A 12,026-nucleotide genomic window follows, 5' to 3' on the forward strand; every position below is an offset into this window, starting at 1 on the left:
AATACCATGCCAACTAAACTATTCCATAATATCTGAGACGTTTATTGAACGGTCTCAACTGATTCTGAACTTCACACAAGCTTAGGGCAACAATACTGTGTATGTAGTCATAGCGATGGTTGTCCAGGCACCTGTTGTCTCTGTAGGCTTAAGACAGATCTTTTAAAGATTTTTTTATTGATGTCTCACACACAAACACTTGTATACAGAGACTTCATAGTATCCTGACATCCTTGACAAAGATTCAGCACAGTCCAGCATTCACACACAGTATAAAAATTATAAAGTCGTACACTGAAAAATCTATTCTGTACAAACCTGAAAAAGTTAAAAAAATGAATCAAATGAGGGGCTTTAAAAAATATTTTCTTTTAACCTTTAGCTCTAAATCTAACTCTCACTCTCCTCATCTTCTACTGCAGTATAGATGACCTGGTTCCGTCGCTTGATCCTGGGAGTGCTGCCTGTGCTGCTGGGATCTCCCGTTTCTCCACTAGTGCGTTTTGGGATCCGGACCACCGACGCTTCCTCTTCCCTCTCGCCCGCCGAGATGCCCTGAGATGGGGGGCTCTTGGCAGGGGAGGAGTGGGTGGGTGGAGGCAGACTCATGGAGAGGGACAGGCGGGATGGAGAGGGGTCTGATTTGGGGCTTGGCAAGACCATACGATGTGGGTGTAGACCTACTGAGGGGCTCTCCAAACCCCCCTTTTCCCCCTCAGCGACAACATCTGAACTCTGACCCTCCGATCCTCCTTTTCCCTCGTCCTGCCCCTCTCCTTTTCCCTCGCCCTGCCCCTCTCCCTTTCCCTCTTCCCCCCCCTCCTCTTCCTCCCACTCATCCTCTATGGTGATTTCGTCTGGGTTGTAGGAGTTGGAAAGGCCTGATGTGTCAGTTGGGTATTCACTAGGCTCTTCCACACTCCCTGTGCTACCACCACCATCATCATCCACCTCTTCCTCCTCTCCAGGGGCCACTCTTTGGGGCCCCTGCCCACCTTGTCCAACCAGGGCATAGATATCAGTGAGGCCCAGGGTGGCACATAGCTCGGTGGTCTGAGGGTTGGTGCTGCAGCTGGGTTGTGTTCGATGCTGGGGGCGGGCAGGGTCGTAAGCGGGCACAGTACGACTAAAGTTGTCTGGGATTGTCAGCTCTCCTCCCAGGTCACTCATCACCTCCATCATGGCTTCCTCTGATGCCCGGAAGTCCCACCTGGTTAATGCATACACATGGGAACACAGGAATCAGCACACCAGCATGTTGTATTGGTCGTACTGAACAGTATACATTGTGTGAGGTTTGAGTAAGTGGGGCCAGTACAATGCAAGTACACAAAGAAGGGAGGGTTTTTCTTTTTGTGTTTCACTTTGTGTTTCACCTTGTGTGAAGTCCGTTATTCTGGGGTGGGTTCCAGGGGTGAGGAGAGGGCTTCTGTAGGGCATCAGTTGCCTTCAGAATAGCTAGCCACTCTGGGTCATACTCCAAACCCTGGGAGGAGCTTGGCCTGTCAGGCAAGTCCACTATCTAAAACAAAACGCATGCATACAAAAGTGATTTTGGTTTCAAAACAAAACTTTGGAGTGCTCCAAATTTCACCTGAGCTGAGAGCTTCCCTCACCTGAAGAAACTCTCTGTAAGGGAGGCACTTGTCCAGTGAGAGGAACTTGGTTGTACGAGGAGCTGCGTCACCTTTAGCCTGAAGGGAAGACAAACAGAATGGACATACTGGCCATTTGTGTATTTAAGCGTGTGATTTAACTGCCAAAGGAGTAGAGAAAATGGGACCAACTGGACCAATATTTCTCACCAAATGCTGCATTAAGGCAGCAAACTTGACATGCAGGTGGGCAGAGAACCAGTAACTGGGCTGCAGGTCTGCCAGGAGTTCAGCAGCAGCCGGACTGCCCAGCGTATTAGACTCAACCTCCTGACGCAGGAACTTCTTCTTTCGCAGGAGCTCGCTTGTGCAACCGTAATGGTAGATCCCACGGGGCCAGTCATGGGTCATAAATATGTCAATGGGCATTTGGAGCTACAAAAAAAATCAATGAAAAGGGGGATGGGGTGTTAAATAACAGGGTTAACAGGTGTTTGGGCAAACACGTATTCTGAATGCTATGATGGTAATGACTCTGTCAAAAGACCCTCTATCAGTTGTCAGTCACCTGTTTGAGTTTGAAGATGTCAATGTTTCGGATGTGGTAAACACTACGCAGGGTGTCTCTGTTGTATGGGGGAAATTCGTAGTGCCCTGTGGAAGAGATGTAGGCCTTATTTATACTCTATTAGATAACATTTGCAGACACAAGTCCTAAAATGACATATCCAGACAGGCAATAAAGACATATCCAGCTTTCAGAGCACACCTTTCCGGTAGTCGTGAGATTTAAAGATTCCAGACTGTCCACCTATCCGTATTCCTTTATACCGTACAACCCCAGCATAACCTAAGGATAGAGGGATGGAAGGACACATTAACACCAGGTACAAATAACATTTTGTGACAAGCTGCAATAATAAGAGCAGCACAAGGTACCAGAGGCTGAAGTTCTCACCCAGATAGTAGATGTTGGGAGCAACCCAGCCACCATAGGGGAGCTCCTGAAGGTAGTTGGAAGCCTCATGATTCCCGCCAATAAAAATGGTCAATACAGGAGCCTTTTTTTCTCCGGAGTAGTACCTGCAAGAACAAACATTCAACAATGAAACACGTGCATACTTAATCAAACGAAGTTACTGATGAAAAGCGTCACCTACTTGTAGAATGTTTGCATTTGTTTGTACTTGTCAGGTACGGCCATGCACTGCATGTCCCCTTCATTTCGGACAGACTGAAAGTCACCGCAGCACAGCAGCAAGTCCACTTTCACCCCATCCTTCCTCTCCAGGAAGTCAATAGTCTCGTAGATTTTGTCTAGCTCACCATGGCAACATCCTTCCACAGCAATTTTCATGACTGACAACCGCCTGTTACTCCAAGTTTCGTAACGGTACTTTGTACCTCTACTAGAGGGCAAGTTGTAGTGCTTCTATCTGGACGTTTGACTGGCAGTGTCGGGGCTTCTGTTGTTTTACATATGACAACCTGGAACGATAGATTTTGAGTCAATCTGAAGTAAGATGCACAATAAACATATTTGCTACCTGCTAACATGGCATGAATAATAAAATACATGCAGACCGCGTAGCCACGTCGTTTGCAACACAACTTTAGCATAGCCATGTTGCCCCAAAACCAGCTAACTGCGCATGTAGCAGACATAATTCGTCTCTTTTACTCAGTCCAATCCCTGACATGAGTTAGCTTAGCCATGCATCAAAAAATTGATCTAATTACTCACCACTAAAATGAAAAGTTAGGATATAGCTAACCAAGGCTGAAATTTCATGTTAATGCACACAGAGATAATTTCCCACCCCGAGTGGTTAAACCGTCGCGCATGTGCAAAGAGAGTAAATACATTTTTCGTATTCCGCAGCACTTTCAAACAGCAAGGTTATGTGGACACGATCTATTCCTGAAAGTTAAGTCATTACACGTGTGACTTAGTGGATTGCGTATTATAAATATGAAGTGGTATTATTAGAATGGACTAACAAGTAAGCTACTATGAATTCCACACAACCTTTTGCACACATTTGATTGACTTGGAAACTGGGTCACATTAAATTATACATTTTTATAAATAGGAAAATGCCTATGCTGTCAAAAAATATATATTTTTCAAGTTACAAATAATCAATGTATTTGGTTCAGTGCTGTACATTTTAAATTATTGCGTTCAAGCAAATACTAATAATGATTTCCAAACCTTATTTCCATAGAATCAGTCGCAGTATAATGCAAAATATCTGCGCGTTCGCAACTAAATCCCTCAAATTGGCATTTGATTTCTGTTTGTAGCTGGCTCAAGGGGGTTAGCTAGCTTGCAACTGTACTGTCTTCACAATGACAGATGAGCTACAGTCAATAAAATGACCAGACTCAGATCAGATACATTGATGCTCTCTACTCACACAACCCACATAATACTAGTTTAACAAAGAGTTACTATAGCACACCTGAAGTGTTGCTTGATTTAGCTAGCTATATTTACTTTTTAATCTATAGGCAGCTGGTCTGGAGGGCGGAGTGTTTGGAAAGTGCTGCTCCGATTGGGGCGCTCGACAGGGGGAAGAGAGATGGCGTGCTTGTTGGAGGCCCCTCTCCGCATCAGCGTGCTATCTGTGAGTCGTCCTCGCATACACTTCAGAATTAAATACATGAACTGCGTTTTTAGAAGGAAATGTTGCAAAACTCAAAAAGTATTGTGTTATGTTAGCTAGCAATGGTTAGCTAGTCGCATAAAGTTGCAAGCTTGATAGGGCTTTACAGCTTGCATGCTAACAAACCAGAAGCAGCAGCAGCAAGGGCGGTCTGCCTGTCAGTGTCACCCAGAATGAGAAGGTTCACTGATTTCGTTTTAGGTCATGATGACATTAAGTTATTGCTTATAAAATGTACTGAATTAACACTGCCGGTCTGACTTCACCTGGGAGTTTTGCAGCTAGCTAGCTTTCGTGGGTTGTACGGCTACATACTACTGTGTGGCTAGCTAACCAGCTACTACCAGATACTAGCTGAGCTAGCTTTGCCCAGTTGCCAATGCCATTGCTCAATGCTAGTGGATCTGTCAAGTGTGATTGTGTAACGTTAAGTACCATTTGCAGAACTCGGTTTCAGAATGCACACTTAAAGTAGAAATATGCTGCCCTGTAGGAACAGTACGTTTGGGAGGATTTGATCGAGTTTTAAAAATAACAAAGCCGGAGATGACAAGAGTAGCTAGCTTGCTAGCTAGTAAAAAACTATCGCATGCTGCTGCTGGGTTGGAAACGCCCCCACCACGTCGTTGAGAACTAGCTACTACTCCTCTCTTTTTTTTAAGCAATTTTCAGCAGTCATATAAGTGATTGCAGTGCCTTATGTTACCTAGGAAAGTTCTGGACAAGGCCAGTGACCGTGTCATCAATGCTGATGACAAACTTAAACAGATTTATCAGGTGATGCAAGCAGTCTCGTGCACTGCTGGATGACACTGAAGGCTTGAACTCGGCGTGTGTGCCAAGAGATAGTCTGTGGTGTGATGAGGAGTGGGTTTATTTCTGGTATGGAGGATCTGAACCAGTCACTTTGTGTAAGAGAGAGAAAGTTTGTGTGTATCATGACTTGTTGGTGTGGGTGGGTGGTAGGCATAGGATGAAGAAGGACACTACTGTGCTTCAGATTGACTTGTTCTGTATTATTATGTTGCCATGCAGGAGGTCACAGCAACTAGTCGCCACTATGTTGACCGGCTCTTTGACCCCGATCCACAGAAAGTGCTGCAGGGAGTCATGTAAGTAAACACAGGATTTACTTTCTTTCTTTTAAAATGTTTTATGCATCCAGCTGGTGTCTCTTGCTCCGTCTTTTGAGATTGCTATCTGCATGCATGCAACCGCTACTAGTCCTGCAGAAGCACGGCTGTGATTGGTTGAAGAAGCCCTACTGTGTGCCTCAGTCTGACTTATGTCTCTACCTATGAGAGGATAAGAATCTGCCTTGCCAGTGATTGGTTCAGTTTGTCAACATGTGACTACTCGTTTGAGGGGGAGAATGTGTCAGATCCATCTGTGACTCGGTCTGTCGGTCAGTCTGTCTATGTTTGTGACTGTCCATATCATTGTTGTTCACAGGGGGGTGTGAGACTCTGTCCATGTGGCTCGGACTCAGATCTTTCCAGTTTTATTTTTAACTCTTGAGGCCAAGCTCTGGTTACGTGTTTATATGGCGCCTAGCTACCTGAATGGTGCAGCTGTACTTTTCCACCAGCCCTAGCCCTTAGCCCCAACCCCAACCCAGGGGCTAGTCTAGTCTCATTTGGCCCTGCAATTCAATCTGGCCTTATGATTACAGCATATGTATCAGACACTGTCTCTCAACTTAAAAGCATTTGTATTTGCAATCCAGCTTGTTGTTGATTTGAAAGCCTTCTGAGCCAGTTCTACAGCAGCAGTGTGGCATCAGCTGAGACAGGGGCAGCTTGACTCATGTGACCGTGTGTGTCTTCACAGTGACATGAAGAATGCCGTCATTGGAAACAACAAGCAGAAGGCCAACCTGATTGTCCTGGGAGCTGTGCCCAGGTATCCCTCCCATCCTCTCTCTCTCTCTCTCTCTCTCCCCCCTACTTTGTGCCCACTCACCCTACTTGTATGCCTGTGTTGCTCAATGGAATAGTGATCCGGTAATATATATGTATAAACACCTGTCTTCTTGCCTAATCATCCATGTGTCTGTTTATGTCTGCGCTCCTGCCCCCACCTCCCTCTGCCTCCCTCTCTCTGCCTCCCTCTCTCTGCCTCGCTCTCTCTGCCTCCCTCTCTCTGCCTCTCTCGCTCTGCGTGTGTCCAGGTTACTGTACCTGCTCCAGCAGGGCTCGTCCAGCTCCGAGCTGCGGACCGAATGTGCGGTGGTGCTGGGCAGCCTGGCCATGGGCACAGAGAACAACATCAAGTCCCTGGTGGACTGCCACATCATCCCCGCCCTGCTGCAAGGTACATCCACACGCAGGCACACGCGACCCCCCCCCCCCCCCCCCCCCCCCCCCCGCTCGTGTCACAAAAAGTGAACCGCATACAAGTGACGTGTGTCTCTGCCCTTCTCCCTAGGTCTCCTGTGTCCAGACCTCATCTTCATTGAGGCGTGTCTCCGCTGTCTGAGGACCGTGTTCATTAGTCCTGTCACCCCTGTGCAGCTCCTCTACACAGTAAGCCGGACGCGTTTCTCTCTCTCCCGCACGCACGCTCGCCAAGTCAAGTCATAAACACGTGTTCTCCCCCTCCACCCCCCCCCCCCACCCCCCCACACCCCACCCCCCCCCCGACAGGATCCGACCGTTATCCCGCACCTCATGTCTTTGTTGAGTCACTCACAGAAGACCCAGGAGTACATCACCCAGATCTTCTCTCACTGCTGCAAGGTATACTAGCATACTAGCATTGGTGTCTTTCTGACCCCACTTTTGTCCTGGGTGTCTTTCTTTGTGATCGTACAGGGGTCCAATGTGTGGGTCTGACCAAACAGGGGTCCTAGGGTCTGGTTGTTGTCTGGTTGAGAGTTGGCGTCGTATTGAAAGTGGTGATTTTGGACAAACTCAATGTGTCTGTTCAGTGATGTATAAGTGTGTGTTCCTCAGACACCCGAACACCAGACGGTTCTTTTTAACCACGGCGCCATCCAGAACATTGCACCTCTGCTCACCTCTCCCTCCTATAAGGTAATGTTTGCGTGTGTGTGTGTCCGCGTGCGCGCGCTGGCAGACAGGCATACTAATTCACACATCTATATGCAGGGATACACACCTTTGACCTCCGTTCCCTCCTCCACTCTCTCTGTCTCTCTCACAGGTACGGATGCAGGCGTTAAAGTGTTTCTCAGTCCTAGCCTACGAGAACACTCAGGTCTCCATGACACTGGTGAATGGTAAGGAACTCGCGCTTCTCTCCCTCTCCTCTCAGTCCAGCAGTCAACAGTCGATTGCTACGGTCACGCCACCCGCTAATAGGAAATTGCTACAGTTTGCTGTATCAATACCATGCCACTCAGCCCCCCCCCCCCCCCTCTCTGTGTTCTCAGTGCTGGTGGATGGGGAGCTGCTCTCTCAGGTATTTGTCCGAATGATGCAAAGGGATCAGCCTATCGAAATGCAGCTCACCGCAGCCAAATGGTGAGCGAGGACTCTCTCAGACGAGTCCCCAGTTTGACGGCGACCGTGTCGGTGTTGTGGCTGCCCAGAATGACCACCCCTCTCTCTCTCTCTCTCTGCCCGTCTGTCTGCTCTCCCTCCAGTCTAACCTACATGTGTCGAGCAGGAGCCATCAGGACGGACGACAGCTGCATTGTTCTAAAGGTCATTCTAGTCATACTCTGCCCTGTGAAAAAGTACGCGGTCGTGCGTGAACGTCGACCTCGTGGAGTGTCTGTCTCTCGTGTCCTTGCGTGCGTGTGTGTGTGTGTATGCAGCTAACGGCACCGTGTCTCCAGATAAAAGACCTGACAGCGTTGATACGTGGCTGTGTTTGTGTGTGTGTGTGTGCGCGCAGACCCTGCCGTGCCTGGTGCGGATGTGCAGTAAGGAGCGTCTGCTGGAGGAGCGCGTGGAGGGGGCGGAGACCCTCGCCTACCTGATGGAGCCCGACGTGGAGCTGCAGCGCATCGCCAGCGTCACCGACCACCTGGTGGCCATGCTGGCCGACTACTTCAAGTACCCCAGCTCCGTGAGCGCCATCACGGACATCAAGAGGGTGTGTGTGTCTGTGTGTGTGGGTGGGACGTGTACATTTGTATGTCTGCAATGCCGATTGGTGAGGTGGATGATACTGACGGTAGTGATGGGGGATCATATGAGTTTTCTCTCGCATCCAGTTGGACCACGACCTGAAGCACGCTCACGAGCTGAGACAAGCGGCCTTCAAGCTGTACGCGTCGCTGGGCTCCAACGACGAGGATATCCGCAAGAAGGTAACCGAGAGCCGGTGCCTGCGGTCCCCTGCATGCTGCAGGCCGGCTTCTGTCAGAGAGCGCTCGTGTCCGTCACCGCTGTCTGAGGCCTCTCCTCTGTCCCCTGCCCGCAGATCACCGAGACAGAGAACATGATGGACAGGATAGTAAGCGGCCTGTCAGAATCCAGCATCAAGGTTCGCCTTGCAGCGGTCAGGTAGGTCCCTCTCCCCTCCCCCCAGCCAGGGAGGCACGTCCAGGCCGCTGCCACGTCCTGTTCCCTCTCGGCTCCAAAGGACGTCCCCCTGTCTCCGCTCGGACAGCACTCGTCAGAGGCCACGTTTTGATGTTGAAATGCGGGACTACAATACCCACACTCCCCCCCCCCCAGGGGCTGTAACACAGGCCGTTTGTGTGCAGGTGTCTCCACAGCCTGTCACGGTCCGTACAACAACTGAGGACGAGTTTCCATGACCACGCCGTGTGGAAGCCCCTTATGAAGGTTTGTGGGGGTCATCTATCCTGTCAATTTGTCCATACATATCAATAGATATGTAGTTCTTCCCAAGAGGGCTTTATCTGTGGTTATAGAGAGGAACTGTGTTTGTGTGTGTGATACTGGTCTGTGTGTGTGTAGTTGTTGCAGAATGCCCCAGATGAGGTACTGGTCATGGCCTCCTCTACACTATGCAACCTGCTGTTGGAGTTCTCCCCCAGCAAAGAGGTAGGTACACATGTACTGTCAGCTGCCCCTCCCTCGACACAGCTGGTATGTTCATACACGTGCTAATAATGTGTGTGTGTGTGTGTGTGTCTCCAGCCTATCCTGGAGTCAGGGGTGATAGAGCTGTTGTGCAGTCTGACCCAGAGTGACAGTCCAGCGTTGAGGGTCAACGGGATCTGGGCCCTGATGGTGAGCCTCTCCATCCCTCTTACCTTCTGGGTGTCCCACGGTCTATGTTCTGAGAAGCACAGACTGACCTGTGTGTGTGTGTGTGTGTGTGTGTGTGTAGAACATGGCGTTCCAGGCCGACCAGAAGGTGAAGGTGGAGATTGTGCGGGTGCTAGGCACGGAGCAGCTGTTCCGCCTCCTCTCTGACCCCGACGCCAACGTCCTGATGAAGACCCTGGGTCTACTCCGCAACCTGCTGTCCACACGCCCGGTGAGACGCGCACACACACACACACACACATACACACACACACATCGGTTTGGCCCCAGAACTAACAACCCCTCTGTCTCCTCAGCACATAGACCAGATCATGAGCTCTCATGGGAAGCAGATCATGCAGGCGGTCACCCTCATCCTGGAGGGAGAGCACAGCATAGAGGTCAAAGAGCAGGTGAGGACACCTCCCCCCTCATCTCCCCCCCAGGGAGGGAACACTGTCTCAGAGCATATCATGACCCAAGCACCAGTCTGACTTGTCTCTCTCTCTCTCTCTCTCTCTCTCTCTCTCTCTCTCTCTCTCTCTCTCTCTCTCTCTCTCTCTCTCTCTCTCTCTCTCTCTCTGCGTTTCAGACACTCTGCATCCTGGCCAACATCGCCGACGGCAACACGGCCAAGGAACTCATCATGACCAATGACGACATGCTTCAGAAAATCAAATATTACATGGTAGAATCCTCCCAAAATACGAAGACTATTCTAATATACTGGGCTAGTGTGTGTTATTTTATTTGTATTTATTTTGTCTGACTCTTTCTCCCCCCCCCCTCTCTCTCTCTCTCTCCCAGGGGCACTCTAATGTGAAGCTGCAGCTGGCTGCCACCTTCTGCATCTCCAACCTGATCTGGAACGAGGAGGACGGTGAGGGCCATACTTTGCCAGGTGCTCACATGACGGGGAACTCATTCTGGATGTACAAGTGGGTAGTGATGGTCAATCCAACCAGAGGGTAACTGTCTGTGTGTGTGTGTGTGTGTATGTGTGTGTGTGTGCTCGCGTGTGGGTGTGTATGTGCTCGCTCTCAGGTTCCCAGGAGCGTCAGGATAAACTGAGGGACATGGGCTTTGTGGATATCCTGCACAAACTCACCCTAGCGCCAGACCCCAACCTCTGTGACAGGTGAATACTGCTCCGTAACCCAGACACTCATATCCTTATCATGCGCCGTTGGCCAGTGTGTTCATTATCTTCGTTTCCCTCTACCGTCTCAGAGCGAAGACAGCGATGCAGCAGTATCTGGCGTGACCACGCGGGAGTCCCGGACACCAATCTGACTAACAAGGGGGTGGACAGCTGCCATCTTTGTTTTCTTTTGTGTTAAAAGTTTAATCTTCAGTTTTGTTTTGTTGCACAAAGACACCTTTCACGCTGTGGCAGCCCTCTCTTACTCTCTCTTACACCCCTCCCCCCCGACTGGATACCCCCCTCCGATGCCCGACCGCCCGCCCACTCCAATCCCCATTTTTGGAGCGGTTGAATGGGAACGGATGCTGCATAGTAACGGTTTAAAGGGGCGTCAGAGATTGTGGCTTTTCCCAGTGTGAAGAGGACTTTTTTTCCTCTTGGACTTCATTTGAAGAAACAATGTCACTTGCAGCAGCCAACGCCACCCAGTGGCCTGAAGGCCTTGGTGCTTTGGACTCCCTTCAGAGGAGACTGGAACTGTCTGAGAGCCAGACTAAGGGTCTAACGTGAAGGCGCGGTTGGGGGAGTACATCCTCCTCGTTTTATTTTGCAAAGTAATTATTAATGAATTGATATTTACTATTATTGCTATTTTAAGACGCACTTACGTCACAATAGGGATATGTTTGGAAAAAAATACTGCTTATTTTGACTTTTTGGTGTTTTCTTTTTTTGTGGATACATACCTCGTAAATATATATAAATATAACATATAAATATATTTTTTTGATTTTTATTTTCCCCTTCTCTGATGTCTTCAGTGTGTATTTGGCCCCTTATTCCTAGAGCATTAGGATGTGAATCCTTTCTTGTACGAAATGTGTATGGTTGAATCTCAATAATTTATCCTTGATTGCTGGAGTTTTGTTCTTAAAACACATTGCAGGAGAGGTTCTAAGCTTTTTTTCCCAATGTATTTTGACAATAAATCCAAGAAGAGGAGACTCAAGGAACCAAGGGAAGCTTATTGAGATGTAACCCTAGAATAGGGCAGTACTGTGTGTGTGGTCTATGGAGAGAAGCTATATATTCAGGAAGAACCACGGGTGGTTTATCTGCCTGTGCTCCTCCTGTCACCCTCTGTGGACCCACAGGAAGACCACATCAGAAGAGCCACGGAGAGAGAAGGAGCTGCTTGATCCTATGCTTGATTTGTCTCCCACAGGATCTTTCTAGACTGTTCTCAGCCTGACATTTTCAACCTTAAAGAAGCTCTGATAGAATGAATGAATGTTACTATTGAAATATATGCAGACCTGACAGATTGAACTGGTCTCTGGTGTGCTTTTGTTCATTGGTGGTGGTGGGGGGTTGGAGATCCCCCGTCATTATGTGCCCAGCAGGTCACATGGTGTGGGCTGAGATCTCT

The 12,026-nt window shown here is 49.0% G+C and overlaps 2 protein-coding genes across 5 annotated transcripts; one reads left to right on the forward strand and one right to left on the reverse strand.

Moving 5' to 3' along the window:
- Positions 1 to 32: 32 nt before the first annotated feature.
- On the reverse strand, positions 33 to 3,433 carry dbr1 (debranching RNA lariats 1). Its single transcript, XM_067252303.1, has 9 exons — positions 3,340 to 3,433; positions 2,756 to 3,083; positions 2,554 to 2,678; positions 2,365 to 2,445; positions 2,164 to 2,249; positions 1,806 to 2,030; positions 1,617 to 1,694; positions 1,377 to 1,522; positions 33 to 1,210 (listed from the first exon to the last, which is right to left on the reverse strand). Exons 2-9 carry the CDS (start codon positions 2,950 to 2,952, stop codon positions 391 to 393), a joined length of 1,758 nt encoding a protein of 585 aa, XP_067108404.1. The 5' UTR covers positions 2,953 to 3,083; positions 3,340 to 3,433; the 3' UTR covers positions 33 to 390.
- A 527-nt stretch (positions 3,434 to 3,960) lies between these two features.
- On the forward strand, positions 3,961 to 11,926 carry armc8 (armadillo repeat containing 8). Of its 4 annotated transcripts, none has more exons than XM_067260178.1 (22): positions 3,961 to 4,225; positions 5,300 to 5,376; positions 6,095 to 6,166; positions 6,435 to 6,577; positions 6,692 to 6,789; positions 6,910 to 7,002; positions 7,219 to 7,299; positions 7,430 to 7,505; positions 7,659 to 7,749; positions 7,872 to 7,932; positions 8,126 to 8,326; positions 8,448 to 8,543; positions 8,657 to 8,739; positions 8,943 to 9,024; positions 9,160 to 9,246; positions 9,343 to 9,435; positions 9,536 to 9,685; positions 9,771 to 9,866; positions 10,046 to 10,141; positions 10,261 to 10,354; positions 10,498 to 10,591; positions 10,684 to 11,926. In XM_067260178.1, exons 1-22 carry the CDS (start codon positions 4,181 to 4,183, stop codon positions 10,715 to 10,717), a joined length of 2,043 nt encoding a protein of 680 aa, XP_067116279.1. In that variant the 5' UTR covers positions 3,961 to 4,180; the 3' UTR covers positions 10,718 to 11,926. The 4 variants fall into 4 exon arrangements, with proteins under 4 accessions (XP_067116279.1, XP_067116296.1, XP_067116288.1 ...); XM_067260195.1 differs by having other exon boundaries at positions 10,261 to 10,333; XM_067260187.1 differs by lacking the exon at positions 3,961 to 4,225 and adding an exon at positions 5,064 to 5,175 and having other exon boundaries at positions 10,261 to 10,333.
- Positions 11,927 to 12,026: the final 100 nt, after the last annotated feature.

The sequence above is a fragment of the Osmerus mordax genome, chromosome 2 (genome assembly GCF_038355195.1).
Source record: "Osmerus mordax isolate fOsmMor3 chromosome 2, fOsmMor3.pri, whole genome shotgun sequence".
Lineage (NCBI taxonomy): Eukaryota > Metazoa > Chordata > Actinopteri > Osmeriformes > Osmeridae > Osmerus > Osmerus mordax.